Source organism: Cricetulus griseus, chromosome 3 (assembly GCF_003668045.3).
Source record: "Cricetulus griseus strain 17A/GY chromosome 3, alternate assembly CriGri-PICRH-1.0, whole genome shotgun sequence".
Taxonomy (NCBI): Eukaryota; Metazoa; Chordata; class Mammalia; order Rodentia; family Cricetidae; genus Cricetulus; species Cricetulus griseus.
The window spans coordinates 110,671,352-110,687,813 of record NC_048596.1 but is presented as its reverse complement, the minus strand read 5'-3'; the positions used below and the strand labels follow the sequence as shown (position 1 = coordinate 110,687,813).

The window sequence follows — 16,462 nt, the reverse complement described above, 5'->3', positions numbered from 1 at the left end:
CTTTCTCTACAAATGTGAATAAAATGTGAAAGAAAAGCTCACAGAGTGCCTAAATTAGGTGTCACTTGGGTTGGGTGCAACTTACTTTGTGTAAATGAATGTTGGTGAAAGTCTTGAAGATGAGTTACATTTGTTCAAACCATAGTGTTTTACAGTAGTATAACAGTCACTTACATAATTGCTGTCCATCAACACAGAGGTTTGTCAAATGTTGGAACTCACTGAATAATTAACATTTAAAAAATGTTTTTTTTACTTTCCTGAATCTCCAGTCAAGTTTTAATAAGCCATAATGTATCACTTCCAAGTATATAAATGATTTTCATTTTTTTTATGAATCACATGGGGAACTTATTTCAGATTCTGATTTCAGGGATCTGAGTTGAGTGCTGTCCACATTGCTTGAAAGTTCTCAGATATGCCTACTGATACAGGTTTTTAATAATAAGGGCATAAATCATCTATACAGAATAATATTTAGGAATTGTATATTTATAAAATGTGTGTACATTACATATATCTTTTGCTCTCCTCTTTGGTTCATGTAACATGTTATAAATGTGCACTTTGAAAGGGAAAATGTAGGGACTGGCAGGTTGAGTACCTGTCTGGCATGCACAGAGCCCTGGATTCTACACTCAGTGCTGCATAAACCATGTGTGGTGCTGCACGCCTATAATCCTATCAGTTAGGAAGGAGGAGCAAAAGTACAAAGATAGCTTTGGATACATAATGATTTTGAGTTCAGAGCCAGTCTCAAAATTAAATACATAAAGGGACATGCAGAAAAAAAATAGTACTGTCATTCTAACTACAAAGATGAACATGGCTTTAAAAAGAAATTATGTATAAAATTTTATAAAAATTGATTAATTCTTCATAAACTTTACCTTTTAAAAATTAATACAATGTAAATTCTCTTCATGTCACTAAATACTTTTCTGTACATTTTATAGCATATTTGCATATGGCATATTTACATATATACATGTAAATGAACTATCATATACATTAATAAGTAAATAAGTTCCTTATTTTAGGACACTGATCTAGGTTGTTGCCAATCTATCACTAGTATATAAGTATTCTGCTGAATATTGTACACATCCTATTTGTTAATTTTAAATTTTGTGGGAGACATAACAGCTTTCAACTCTTCTCTGTTGCCATCTGTATTCCTAAATGACTATACCACTCACTCTTTGACATGGTGTATCAGTTTTATTGGAGAGCTGTTTTACCAGAGAAGACTGCATCTGAAACTATGCCCCTTTGTTGGCAGACACTCCAATAGGCTCTACAGTTATGACCACAACTTTGTGAAGGCCATAAATAGCGTTCAGAAGTCTTGGACTGCAACCACATACAAGGAATATGAGAAACTGAGCCTAAGAGATCTGCTCAGGAGAAATGGTGGCCACAGCCAAAGGATCCCAAGGTAACACAGTGCCTCTCTTTGTCACTAGTAAGAACTTCAATACTGAAGGTCATCCTCCCTCTACTCAAGCCCCACCTGGATTTTAATTAGTAGTCCAGTTTATTGGGTTTTTTGTTATATTTTTTTTCTCCACATTCCTTCATATTTGTGCATATTTGTCCAAGTCTTGTTTTGGGGTCTTTCCTGTGCTGTTAGTTTACATCCTGTCTACATTCGTTTTATTCATGTGTCTTGTCTTGTCTCTTCTTATTGTCATTTTTAGCCATTCTTTGAAATGTTGCCAGTTTCACTTTCTTGTCCCCAGCTATGGCTGTTACTGACCACAATCTAATGACTAGACTCATCCTTGCTATCCCAGGTAATCTAAATAGGACCAAAAGTGTGTTTACTACATGATTTGCTTTCAAAAACTGTGATAAACATTCTTGAAAACTTTATTTTCATTTTACCTCCATTTTCTGCCACCACTTCTGTTCCCTCAGGTATCCTTCAGCTTGCTAATAATAACTGTCAAATTTGCTACTGAAAAATCTGAAAATATAGTGCTTTAAGGTTCAGGAAAAAATAATAATTCCTTATTTTGTTATGCATCTCCACCCATCCCCACCTCCTTAGCCGCAGCTTTGGTAGCATTTGCCATCTTCTCCTTGGATACCTCATCTTCCTGCTTTGGGAACTATATATACTATTTTGTAGTTCTCTGAGTTAGGATGTGAGTATTCTGCATTCCCTTTCTAGAACTGTGGCTGGATAGGAGTGGATTCATGGTTCCTTAGCATTTGTGAAGCATCCTGTGGTCCAAATCTTTCTTCAGAAGAAACCAACATTGTTAAAGACAAGGGAATTAGAGAACAACAGGGAACTTATAGGGTTGATAAGTTCTTAGGGCAATTATTTTCTCTTAATATATGAAAATATTCTTCCATTCTCAGCATTCAAAAGTTAATTCTTAGATATTTATAGAATCTGTATTTTTTTTCTTTGAAATAAGCCACCCAATGATGCAGCTCTTTGAAGTAGTCAAGATACATTTCTAACTTTTTTGTCTGTGGACTAATGACTTGTATTCAATGGCAATTTTCAACTGTGAGACACTATGGACTTTTTCTTATCCAACTTATAATAATACCCTTCTCATAATCTGTCCTTCTCAAAAGACTGTTCTATGATATTTCTCAAAGCCTGTTCTAGGAGTTTCTAATGCATGAGCTGCTCTGGTTGGTCAAACCTGGGACAAGGAATGTATTGTAGTATATCTTCCCTGGGTTCCTTAAGCAGAGTCCTAATGTGTCTGAGAGAAAACATTGAGACTTGTTTAACCGAAACTTGAAGCAGAGTGATTAGCAATGGAGGCAGGAGCTTGCTCTGTCTGAGAGTGTGAGTCTCAAACTATGGCTTTATTATGTATTACATGCTATATTTTCAGAGGACTCCCCTTTTCTCTTAGACTTTGTCCACACACCAACATTTGTTTTATGAACATTTGTTTCTTTGGCCACTAGAGTGCCATAGAAAGTGTAAGATAAGTTGGAAGTCAAATGGAGAAGGAAATATTAAAGCAAATATGAAAGTTTGGCTGCTTGATTTCTAGTCAAATTTTTGTATATAAGTTGATTCTGGTGTAAATATGTAGTTCTGCAGTAGAAACTCTCAAATATTATTAAGCTGGACCTTAAGAATACAGAGAACTACTGCAATCACACACAAAGATTATACTTCTGAGCAACTCTCTGATACAGAGATCTCACAGACATTCATTCGACACAGACATTTCACTGGATCCCTAAGGCATTAAGGCCCAAGGCATTAAGACCAAATAATGGACAGTATCTGTAAAGTGTTTCTAATTCTTATGTTAGTACCACTAAACTCCTTTATTTTTCTGTTTGTGCCCATATAATGTTTGCACCCATATAATGTTTGTACCCATATAATGTTGCCTCCCAACTTTTTATTTTCTTTAGTATGTGTGCATTGTGGCCAAATACTCTTCCTTATAGGATGGAAAGAAGACAGAAGTTATCAATTCAATACATAGTTTGTACCAGAAAGTCATTTCCCTGCCCCACTATCTTACTTAGTACTCGGAGTGACATATACAATGGTGGTAGTAGTTATCGTAGCTAACATTTACAAGTATGACATTTTTGAGTTTTATTATTATTATTATTATTATTATTATTATTATTATTATTTCATTGAAATTTTTGTAAAAATTCTTTGAAATAGGTATATCTATTTTCTTAAGAATAAACAGTAGTTTGTTTATGACATTAAACTTCTTTGCAATGAATGAAAGCTATGTAATTGGCATAATTAAAGTTATGTAATTGACACATTGCATAATGGCCCCATTGCACCACTCCTGGTACAAGTGCTCTTTGGTTCTCAATGAAAACACTAGCTACTTTGGTAGCTTAAGCCGTGGAATCAGAAGTTAGAAGATGATCTTTAAAGAAAGACTTTATGTTGATATTAAATATATATTTCCATTTTAGGCCCAAACCTGCCCCGATGACTGCTGAAATACAGAAGCAGATTTTAAATTTGCCAGAATCTTGGGACTGGAGAAATGTCCGTGGTGTCAATTATGTTAGCCCTGTTCGAAACCAAGGTAAAACTAACGAAAGTCTGAGTTTTCATCAAGTTATTCCAAGCTGTTGGTCATTGAATACTCATTGTGTACTAGTCTCTAGGATGGACTTAGGGATACAGGAAGGGAATGATCATGGTCTTTCTACTTTAGTATACAGATAGAGGCCAAGTGTAGTGGCGTATGTCATGGAGGCTGAGGAGGAAGGACTGCCAATTGGTAGATAGCCTACAGTATAGAGTGTGATCCTGCATTTAAAAATTGTGGCCTTTGAATTCTTCTTAATCCCTTTCTTTGCATCAGTGACTAAATGTGCTAAAAATAATCTTTTTAGCTGAGCTCAATATTTCTCAATATGGATTTCACCAGAGTGGTAAATAGGATTCATTTACCTGGCTGCTAGGAGACACTTCTGTGGAAAGAAATAATTGTATGCAATTAAACTGGTCTTCTTTCCAATGGAAGTTAAACTGGTTTGTTGAATCTCTTCTGCTATCTGCCCTCCTATTTTTCCCATTATGTTATCTTTAATTACCACACAAGCTTAGATTTCTTGAGCAGTATGTGGACCTTTTAATTCCCTTTGTATCAAAATATGGCTTCTGATGGAATGGATTGACTTGGTTTCCTAAGTCATGAGTTGATTTAGTTTTACAATTATAAAGCTTACTTTAGCTGCACATGATAACAGATAATCTTACTTTTCTAAGTTTTACTCAACAATTGCATATAGACTCATTAATGCAGGTTATATAGCTGATCTGAAGTGCTCCAAACATATAACTCTCTGAAAAGTTTTGTGATGTTAAAATAAGTTTCAATGTTTGTTACATGTTAGATTGCAGATTTTTTAAGGACACTCAACTGGTAAAAGAATGCACATGTTCAATTTGAAGGTCATCTACTTGTTAGTAACTATGAAATATAAAATATCAACAGCAGTAAAATGGTTTTCTCTGTAGATGTTGCAAGTTTGCTAAAGGAGTGTAACTAACTCTGCATATACCCTCAAAAATTTGAGGAAATATTCAATTTCTTTTATTTTTTAACTTAGCAAATAAATTAGCCATAGTTTTTATCAACTGAAGATCATTATTATAAATGTATGATTTTGAAAAATAAATTCTTCTACTTTTCTACAAATATATCTGTATTAACTTCTTCCATGTCTTGCCATTAATTCCTCATTGAAGGTGTTTTGAGTGTTGAAAGTTTTGATCAGGTCTGGATTCACCCAATGCAAAGGCCTCCATGCTTCATGTGATGCCAGGGGTGTTCCTCTTAATCTTCCTGGGACTCACTGCCTCTAGAGAAGGTGTACATCCAGAAATCCTTTACCTTTACCATTTCCTAGGGAAGGAAATGAAGGAATATGGCAAGTAATTGATAAACCAACTTTTGACACACAAAAAAAGATGTTAGATTTCTCCAAATGAGACATTCTATGGTAAGGGGACATTACATTTTAAACATAATGTTTTATAGTCATAGAACAAGGCAAAGTTATAAATGAGTGTATTTGCCAAACATATTGGCGGGAGCATCAAATAGGTGTGTTACAGCAAAGATGGCAATTCCTGACTGTGAATTCAGATGCAATCTGATGATATTCCTGGGTTTGGGGTTAATGGAAGTTCGTGGTTTGCTATTGAGTTAGTTAATTAGTACATTCTGAAGAGATTACCTTATAACCAAAAGGATATTAGGTCAGATTACAGCAGTGATATGTAAATAACTGTTGGAGCCACTAAAGATAGCCAAAGAGTGCCTGGGCTCTCAAACAATTCCCTAGGATAATGTTCTGATCAATCACTCAGCCTGCAGGGGATCTAAGCTTACCTGATCATCAACTATATCCACTGTTGGATAGTTTTGTGTCAACTTGACACAAACTAAAGTCTTGAGAAGAGGGAACCTTAGTTGTAAAAGGCCTCTACCAGCTTGTAGGCAGCCTGTAGGGCATTTTCTTGATTGATGACTGATGTGGGAAGGTCCATACCACGGGAGGTAACACCCATGAGCTTGGTGGACCTGGCTGGGTGCTGTAAGAAAAGCCCAACAAGCCATGAAAAGCAAGTCAGTAAGCAGACCTCTTCAACGTCTTCTGCATCAGTTCCTGCCTTGAGTTCCTACCCTTATTTACTTTTATAATAGACCATTACCTGGAAATGAAAGATGAAATGAACCTTTTCTTCCCCAATTTGCTTTTGGTCATGGTGTTATAACACAGCAATGGAGCCCTAACTTAGGGAGAGTCTCTGTGCCTACTTGAGAGATTAGGGAAGTGAGGAAATGTCCTTGCTGACTTCATTATTGACAGCTTGGCACATAGCAGCTGGTAAATAATGTGAGCTGCTAATGCTTTGATGCTGCATCTCCCATTGCTTATCGTCATTTATCCTGTTAGGAATCTTGTGTGTATGTGTGTGTGATGTAGGTACATGTATGTATGGTTGCATTCACCTATGTGCGTGGAGACCAGAGGTGGCTGAGGCTGTCTTTCTCATCATGCTTCACCTTATTGTTTGAAACACTGTCTTTCACTGGCCCTGGTACTCATCATTTTGGTCAGGCTGTCTGTCCAGGAAACCTCCTCCTAATTCCATCAACCCAGCTCTGTGGTTACAGACTTGTGTTGCCACACCCAGCTTTCTTGTGGCTCCTGTCAATCTGATCCCAGGTTCTTGTGTTTGCAGAACAAGTGCTTTATCCACTAAGCCTCCTCTCCAACCCCTAAGAAGCTTTTTAATAATAGCAGAGTATTTAAAGATTAGCAGCTCTGTTCCCAAGAGTTAGAGTTTAGAAGGATATACAAGAAAAACATTAAAGTACAACATGATAATCACATTAATAAGAGAATTGTGAAATTCAGTGGGGAAGGGTAGCGTTTACCCCCACATGTATGGATAACAGGTAAGATAGGACAGTTATCCACAGGAAGGAAATGAGACATTTTGAGGGAAGTTCTTTGACATTGCTTTCCTGGGAGGTTAGTAAAAACTCTTATTGTCCTCAAACCTCCCCTGTCTTTGTGTTGTAAATATGATTTGTACCAACAAAGGGCAATTTAAAGACACAAATCATTTGTGGATTGATGGCTTTTCAATAAATCTCTTACCTACATTGCCATATTAGGTGCTTGAGGAAAATAAAATGTGCTTAGAAGTTCCTCTTTGAACTCTTTGATATTTTTCTTATACTTCAGAGTGAAAAAGACACTTTTTTTTTGTTTGTTTGTTTTTGTTTTTTTTCTCTTCCTGTTAATTGGGATACTTGGAAATGTCCCACTTTCACAATACTAGTCTTCTATACAGTATAGAATCCCAAATTGGCCATAGTTAAGGGAATTCACAACTTTAATCTGTGAACAAATGAAAATTAAAATAAAAGGAAATATTGGAAAGGCGAAGTTGTACACTTTATAACAGCTTTAAAAGTGCTTTATAGCTAGATTAACTATGAGGTGGAAGTGGGGAGAGAAGACAGGAAACTGAGTGAGATGGATTTACTTTGTTTTCCACCAGGTCTTAATGTATCTGGGAGAATGAGAGTGGCTCTCCAGGGTCAGATTAGGTAATGTGTAAGGTTTTCCTGGTATTTAGAATCCACTCTTTTTAAGTCTTGGCTATAAATGTTCATTAGAACAGGAAGACAAGGTCCTTAAATTGTTCACTCCACCTAATTTATCTTTGCACTCAAATGAAAAGAAATGACAAACGCTAAGTGACTTGCTAAGAGTCACATGGCTAACGAGGGGCAAAGCAAGAGAGGCGAAAACTGTCACTGTTTCGTGTGTGTTACCCCGACTGTGGAGGATGTGCATTATGTGGATACCATGTTCTCTCTCCTTGTAGAAGTGCAGTCACAAGCAGAGCTTTTTGAGAGAGAGGCCCCTTCTTATTTATTGCATTATCGTTGTCTTACTATTATTTTTCTTTTGGAATCTATGCTGGGTTTTCTGTTTGAAAGGAGGCAATGATTATCTTAGCAGTTGACAATCTTCCCAGAAAGTCAAGGACCTAAAGGGGGTTTCACATTCCTGTGATTTCAAAACAAAGCACTTTCTGAGCCACGGGACTGTTCTTGTGACCTGGCCCTCCCATGGCACAGGATGGTCAGATAACAGGGGTTTAATGATTAATACTCACAGGTTTTATCTCCATGGCTGTTAAAAGCTGAGGAAGAAGCTAGATGGTTTATAGGACTTAAGGATCTCCAGCTAACGATAGTGACTTTGGTTATTTGGTCACACATCTGTTCTTTGATATTCCCCTGTTTAAAGGAAGAGTCCCAAGGAAGTATTTTCTAGATGGTTTGGAAACCACAAAGTTGAAGTTAATCTTCTCTGTGTTGATTATATGACAAGGAAAGAAAATATCGAACAGACTTTAAAAAAGCAAAAGCCAAACAAGAAAAGAAAACATGTGATTGTCTTTGCAGTTCTCTGAATAAGGTGAATAATGGACAGTATTTTCCCCTTACAGACCTTACCCTCTGTTCATGAATAAACATAGTAGTGGGTCAACATTACAATGACTTAAAAAATGCAAAGGCCACTAGCTCAGCATAAAGAGAAAACAAAAGTACTCACATCTACTATTGGTTAGCTCAGTGGTTCTCAACCTTCCTAATGCTGTAACCCCTTTACTACAGTTCGTCATGATATAGTGACCCCGACCATAAAATTATTTTCATTACTACTTCATAGCTGGAGTTTTGCAACTGTTATGAATCATACTGTAACTATCTGTGTTTTCCCGTGGTCTTAGGGAACCCCTGTGAAAGGGTTGTTTGAACACAAAAGGGGATGTGACCCACAGGTTGGATTAGCTGCTATGCTTAGGTCATTGCCTCAGTTTCTAGGTCTCAATTATTAAGTGAGTAGATTGTAGATTGTACTTCTAAGCCACCATTACAGGTGTTTATCTTCTCATCTTCAGAATTTAGATGATCCCTCAGCAGCAAGAGCAGTTGATAACATGGGTAAATATGAGACTTTTAATAGGGAGGATTTATGGGAACATTAGACAGGACAGTAATTAATTAGAAAGGAGGCTCTTGGTAGATTGAGTTCAGGGTCTTGTGGCACTGTGACTTGTGAAAGAGATTCACATTAGGACCCAAAGTTCTGCATCCTCTAGAGTTCAGGAATAAATTGTTGATAGTTTGCCTTGAATTTACTTCATTTCTGGGTTGCCAAAATGTGCTTACTTGTTATCTCTTGACTCATTCTTTCCACAAACATGCACTGAGTGCCTTTGCGGTATCACATGGCTAGATAAAGAGTCCTCGAGGAAATACCCAGCTTAGTAAAAGGAAAAACAATCTACATATTTCAAGTAGGGTTATGATGGTGGAGTTTGAACAGCATAGTGGCTCTTCTTTGCCTCCAGGGGATTCATAAATCATTACCTGGAGAAGGAAAAACAGTCTTCCTGCTAACATTTAAAAGCATAATAGTTTTCATAGTGCTTTTCTGTAAAGAAAGTAGTTCCCAAACTTTTTATAGTTTATTTTTATTTTATATACATAGGTGTTTTGCCTGCAAGTATGTTTGTATGCAGGAATCAGATCCCTTGAACAGGAGTTGCAGACAGCTGTGAGCTGTCATGTGGGTGCTGGGAAATGAACCCATGTCTTCTGGAAGAGCAGTCAATGCTCTTAACTACTGAGACATCTCTCCAGTCTGGTTACCAAAATTATTCATAATCAGATATATTAAAGATACCTCTATATGGAAAATTAGTTAAATTGACTTCATAAATCTTTAGATTCATAGTGGAATGCTTAGCACTTTAATAGCTTAATGAAACTAATATAATAAATTGAGTGATATACATCTTGTGTAGAACTGGTTTTACCTTGGATTTGCCTATTTCCATGTAATCTTTGTAGCAATGGCAGAGATGAGATAGGCTGTGTGACAACAGAAATATAAAGCTATATTCATTTGTTTAAAGATTATAACAAAGGGAAGTGCAGTTTTGTAGTATATTGCTATATGTGTTTTTTTTTTTAACCCATGCAATTTGAAGAAACACAGAAAAATAGCATTGTTCATACACATATCTCATAATACAGCTTTTCTCCTTTTCTGATGGCAACTGTCTTCATAACAGATGCCTGTAATAAATTCATTTGGCCCTGTCCAATAAGTGATAAAGTATCTTTTACAGGACACTAATCCCACTCATGAGGAGTCCCTCCAACTCCTGGAATTTCAACATGAATTTTGTGTGAGCTCTAAGTTTCTACTGTATTAGAGATTTTCTTTTAAGTTTAGTTCACATGTTTCCCACAATATTTCTCTCAGTCTAAACTATTATAGACACAAATCCAATCTTCACTGTCAAGAAGTATCTCAGGTTCAGTGCTTGGGAATTGAGTCTTCTATATTGTACTGATTTATATATATATATAAAAAAACTCCTTTATTATAAATCCTATATTAAGGTATCTCATCCACTCAGGTTTTCATGTTTCTTTGTGATATTATAAATAAATAACACCGTATTTATATATTTTTTTCTTCATCTACAGAATCTTGTGGGAGCTGCTATTCATTTGCCTCTATGGGTATGCTAGAAGCAAGAATCCGCATATTAACCAACAATTCTCAGACCCCAATCCTGAGTCCTCAGGAGGTTGTATCTTGTAGCATGTATGCCCAAGGTAAATGCAATATTTCAGAGCTATGCTATGCACTATTTGACTGCATGTCAGTAACTATTATTGGCAAAAGTAAAGGGTGGCATAACAGAAAAGTTTCTGTCTGTAGTCAGAAAACCCTGGTGCGAATCTGGTTCCATTAATTATCAGTGGAAAGTATATCATGGAATCTACTTTATCCTATAGTAAGATATCAATATATCAAGTGAGTACTGCCTCTTACAATATCACCTAACAGTGTACAAAACTATAAAAAGCAAAATATGGGGCTGGAGAGATGGCTCATAGGTTAAGAGCACTGGCTGCTTTTCCAGAGGTCCTGTGTTCAATTCCCAGTGGCCACAGGGTGGCTCACACCCACCTGTAATGAGATCTTGTGCCCTCTTCTGGCCTGTAGGGATATAGTCAGACAGAATGTATACATACTAAATAAATCCTAAGAAAAAAAAGCAGGCATTAACCTTATTAAAAGCAGAAAATTAGTCAGAGCAAGTTCTTTTGGAAAATCATACAGCTTTTAAGAATTGCAGCTTGGGGTTCCAGTGGTGGTCTCTTTCCACCATCCAGTTCCTACTGAAACCATAGTAACTTTTTTTCTTTTTGTAACTGTGTTTTAAGAGAATTTAGCATTCTGTACTTAGCCTTTCAGAACAGGCTATACAGCAGAAGATTCAGATAGGATTTAGAAGGAAGTACTATTTTAAATACTGCTATTTTAAAGTTCTCTGATGCCAGCCTAGATGTGGCCACTGGAAAGTTTTTAGGTCTCCAGTGGAACTGCTGGTGAATGACTGTAAGTGAGTCATTCATTCTCTCTGAAATACTATATACCATATTGTGAAGTCTAGGCCCTGAATGGTGTAAGGTATCAAAATTATCCTTATGCTCATGAAGTTTACAGTTAAGTAACAGAAACAAAAGTTGATTGAGAAAGTCAGTATGTGTGTGTATTTCTGTGTGTGGTTGTATAACAATAACAATTATTAATAAAGTTATTGTTTTTATGTGAAATAACTGCTATAAACCTTGAGGGTGGTGCTGTCACCATCTACATTTTACAGATAAAAAGTGGAGGTGCAGAAATATTAAATAGTTCACAGACTTTTGGATTTGAACCTATTTTGGTTTCAGAGCCTCCATCAGTCAACCACTATGCTATAGTAGCTATATTCTTTACTACATATTAAATAAATGCCTAGTAAAGATATATGGGCCAGGCATTAGTGGCGCAAGCCTTTAATCCCAGCACTGGGGGGGGGGGCAAAAGCAGTTCGAACTCTGTGAGTTCGAGGCCAGCCTGGTCTACAGACCGAGTGCCAGGATAGGCTCCAAAGATACACAGAGAAACCCTGTCTCCAAAAAAAAAAAAAAAAAAAAAAGATATATGGGATGGTGTTAAGGGTGGGGGTGGGGATTTGTTAGATGAATGGCCAAGGAAGGAAGACTGAAATGATAGTTAAACTCAAAAAAACAAAAACAAAACAAAACAAAAAAAAAACTTCCAGGGGTCAGGTGGTGGTGGCACATGCCTTTAATTCCAGCACTTGGGAGGCAGAGGCAGGTGGATGTCTGTGAGTTCGAGACGAGCCTGGTCTACAAGAGCTAGTTCCAGGACAGCCTCCAAAGCCACAAAGAAACCCTGTCTCGAAAAACCAAAAAAAAAAAAAAAAAAACTTCCAGGGAATAAAGAAGAAAAAACATAGCAGAAGTTATGCCTTCCTTCTGTCAGCCAAAGTGCAATAAACCCTGTGTGTTTTCACCCTTAGGTTGTGATGGTGGGTTCCCATACCTCATTGCAGGAAAGTATGCCCAGGATTTTGGGGTGGTGGAAGAAAACTGCTTCCCCTACACAGCCACAGATGCTCCGTGCAAACCGAAGGAGAACTGCCTCCGCTACTACACTTCTGGGTACTACTATGTGGGTGGTTTCTATGGTGGCTGCAATGAAGCCCTGATGAAGCTTGAGCTGGTCCAACACGGGCCAATGGCAGTTGCCTTTGAAGTCCAGGATGACTTCCTGCACTACCACAGTGGAATCTACCACCACACCGGGCTAAGGGACCCTTTCAACCCCTTTGAGCTGACAAATCATGCTGTTCTGCTTGTGGGCTATGGTAGAGATCCAGACACTGGTACAGACTACTGGACTGTGAAGAACAGCTGGGGCACTGAATGGGGAGAGAGTGGCTACTTCCGGATCCGCAGAGGAACTGATGAGTGTGCAATTGAGAGTATAGCAGTGGCAGCCATACCAATTCCTAAGCTATAGGGCATGGCTCCCAGTAATCCATATGGGTCTTCCTTATTCACAGAGTGATTTAGTCACAGGGTTGAGACTTCTGTAACAGCAATTCCAGAAGCATATCACTAGGTTTCCATGAAGTTTTTTGCCTTTGAATTTAAAATCACCCTTTTGTTTTTTGTTTTGTTTTGTTTTGTTTGTTTTTGTATTCTCTCTACCAACCATTGAACTACTTTTTAAAGAACTTGGTTAAGGAAGACTTATGAGCAATGGTTAAGTTGTCAAATAATAAATTTTGTTGGTCATCTACAATGCAACCAGATGTTTCATTTTTTAAAAATCTATGTAAAAGTGCAGGCTTGTTTTTAAATTACAAATTCACATGAAAACATGACAACGATAGTTGATATTTTTAAAAGATCTTAAATTTTTAATTCCTGTGTGTTTAAGAGAATGTTGTCACTGACTCCTTCCCTTAGAAGCATTTATGTCCCAGGAAGTACTTCTTTAGTGAGGAAAACCATTGAAAATATTTCATGTAGGAAACAAACTAGGGATCAGGTACGGTAAGCCAGCTGCAAAAGTGCTTGCTGTGCAGACATGGGACCTGAGGTCAGTCTTCAGGATCCATGTCAGAAAACAAGCCAGACATGCTGACACACTTGTAATCACAGCACTGGGGAGGAAGAGACAGGTCAATCCCTGGAGCCTACTGGTCAACTAGTGTAGTTAAATGGACAAGTTCCAAGTCACTGAGTGACGTGTGTCAAAAGCAAGTTAGACATTGTTCCTGAGAAGCTATAGACAAGGTTGGACTCTCACCTCTGGCTTCCATACATGCTCATGCTTCTGCACACAAGTGAACACACACTTAAGTAACAATAAAACAAAACAAAAACTTTTAAACTTATGACAAGGAGTATCTCCTGACAATACCTAGTGAACCCTAAAATCTATACAGGAAGCAAAGGAGTTTTGATAATACCTGCCTGAGTATTTAAACTGTTTCTTGCGGAGTGTCTTCTACATTTGGAAATGTTGGTGGACCTTTACTGGTGTAAATAGTAACTTAATGAGTGAAATCTGAACTCGTTAGATTTCAGTAGCTCTTTGGGACCTCTGTGGATGTTTCAAAATGCTGTGAAACTGCTATGCTAAGTAAACAGTTGATATCCATTAAAAGTAATGTGACAAGCAAATTAGGCAATGCCACAAACCAGAAGTGTTTTGAGTCTCAGAAAGACCACAACAGTCATATCACTTAAGCTCCTTACACAGATAAAGACAGTAATTTAGACAAAGGGCAAGAGGCTTCATACTGAGTCTTGAAGCTAATAAGTGATAGAGTGATGACCAAACCCAGATTGTTGACTCCAGTTTTCCCAGAGCACCTCAGAGCACCACCAGTGTTCAATCACCTGACATGTTAGCTGCCAAGACTCAGCTTATCTTGGCATGCCAAGTCTTAAGACTTGTATGTTACATCTATTATTTATTTTGAGATATGGTCTCTCTATATAGTCCTAGCTGGCATGGAATTTGCTAGATAGACCAGGCTAGCCTTAAACTCAAGTGACCTGCCTGCCTCTTGTCTCCCAGACATCATTCTTTTCTTTTCTTTTTTTTTCAGTTGACTAAAATGAAATTTTCTCTGCGCTTGAAGGAAAGTAACACTTTAGAAACATGCACTGTGGATTCATCTTTTGTTACTTATGTTGAATGTTTTTGCATGTTTGTTGGGTCTTTGATGTTTGGGTACAGGGCCTTGCTATTTATCTAAGCCCATCCTTTGACATATAATCCTCTTCACTCTGCCTTCTGTGTCCTACAGCTATAGATTTTCTTTACCAAGGCCAGTTGTACCATGTTTAAGGTGCAGCTTCTTGAACCATGTAGAGTTGGCCAAAGGTCTTTGTCTTTGACTTATTTGTGCTGATAAGGAAACAGATATTCTGCCATGGGTGACTAAGACTTTGTAGGCCTCCAACAAGACATACAGTTTTTGTGACTGTTATTGAATATAATTTTATTCTTATATAATGTCTTGCCTTTCTCCTTTTTGAGAGTTGTGTGAAGTCTAAAGTATATTCGCTGACATTCATTAAATGCTTTAGGAAATTTTGAAAGGTATATTATAGATTTGAACTTTACTGGCTATGTGCACCAGTTCTTACAATCATGCTGAGTTGAGAACAATGGTTTGAAGAGACCCTAACTTTTCAGGCAGCCAGAGGAATAGTCAAGAATAAGAGCTCAAATACTTGTACAAGTAAGTGAAGCTTAGTCTACTCTGGGGTGAGGGGAGCAGATTTTCCTATAAGGCCAATAGCATCTCTCTCCACTGTGGTTGATGGAACTCAATAAAGTGGGCTCTTAAGTCTCATACCATCTTTCCAGACTGCTATGCCATGCTTTGTTTATAGAGCACCAAAAAGCAAAAAGGCATACCATCATAGTCTACAGACACACTGAGCTTAGGAAAAACCAGTATGAGCTTTCTGGTCAACCTTCCCAAAAACATGCCCAGAAAATCTACAGAACATGTCCATGGGGCAAAGTTGAAAAAATGAATTGGGCTTTCTAATTCTGGCATAGCCCGGAGCCATAGTGTCCAGAATCTTCCTGGTTCTGGCTGATAATTTGCTAAATCCTAGGAAGTTTCCTTACCCTGAGTTATACATTAGCTTTTGTATCTGTTAAATGTATAATTCTTTATTTTACTTTTTATTATTAATATTACACTTTTAATTATGAAAGATCAGACCACTGTCCCCTTTTACTACCTCCACCCCTTCCCAGTCCTTTCCTATCACCTTTTCCCATGCTCCCCATTCTCAAATTGATAGCCCCATTTTCTTTGATCATTGCTGTTACACATATATACATAAATAGATAAATACAACCTGTTGAGTTAATTTTTGTTGTCTCTCAGTATATGGTTTTCGGATTAACCCCATTGTATTGTATAACCAATTTAAAGTCTCAACTCTGAGAGAGGTTAATTCTCCTAGCAGTCATTAGTTGCCTGTAGTTCTTTGCCTAAAGGTGGGACCCTATGAGTGAGACTGCCATCCCCCCACCCCCCCACCCCGCCCCAGATTCCTCTTTGGCATGTCTTCTGATATTGCCATTGTGCAGTCTTGTTTCTGTGGCATTTCTATGGCAGATTTTCCTGGATGTCTTCTTGTGTTCTGGGTCTTCAGTCTTTACACCCACTCCTGTGCATTTCCCTGAGACAGGTGCAGGAATGGGGATGGTTGTTACTGTGAGTTCTCTACTCCTAAGGTCTTATCCTAGAGCATGGAAAGGTTTTTATTTGCTTTAAATTGGACTTGTGTGGTGGCACATCCCCTTATTCCCAGCATTCCTGAGGTAAAGCCAGGCTGATTCTGTGAGTCTGAGACCAGTCTTGTCTTCACAGTGAGTTCCAGGTCAACTAAGGTTATATAGTGAGACCCTGTCTCAAAAAACAACTCAATAAACAAACAAATTGATTAAAATTAGACTTTCTACTTTGCTA

The 16,462-nt window shown here is 37.6% G+C and overlaps 1 protein-coding gene across 1 annotated transcript in view; it reads left to right on the top strand.

Annotated features, from left to right (window-relative positions):
* Ctsc (cathepsin C) overlaps positions 1-13,220 on the top strand; it is a 34,263-nt gene extending 21,043 nt beyond the window's left edge. The window contains exons 4-7 of the mRNA XM_027407591.2: positions 1,283-1,438; positions 3,937-4,052; positions 10,572-10,703; positions 12,467-13,220. Of these exons, the coding sequence (XP_027263392.1) occupies positions 1,283-1,438; positions 3,937-4,052; positions 10,572-10,703; positions 12,467-12,969 (907 nt within the window). The 3' untranslated portion in view covers positions 12,970-13,220. The remainder of the gene's footprint in view (positions 1-1,282; positions 1,439-3,936; positions 4,053-10,571; positions 10,704-12,466) is intronic.
* The last annotated feature ends 3,242 nt before the right edge of the window (positions 13,221-16,462 follow it).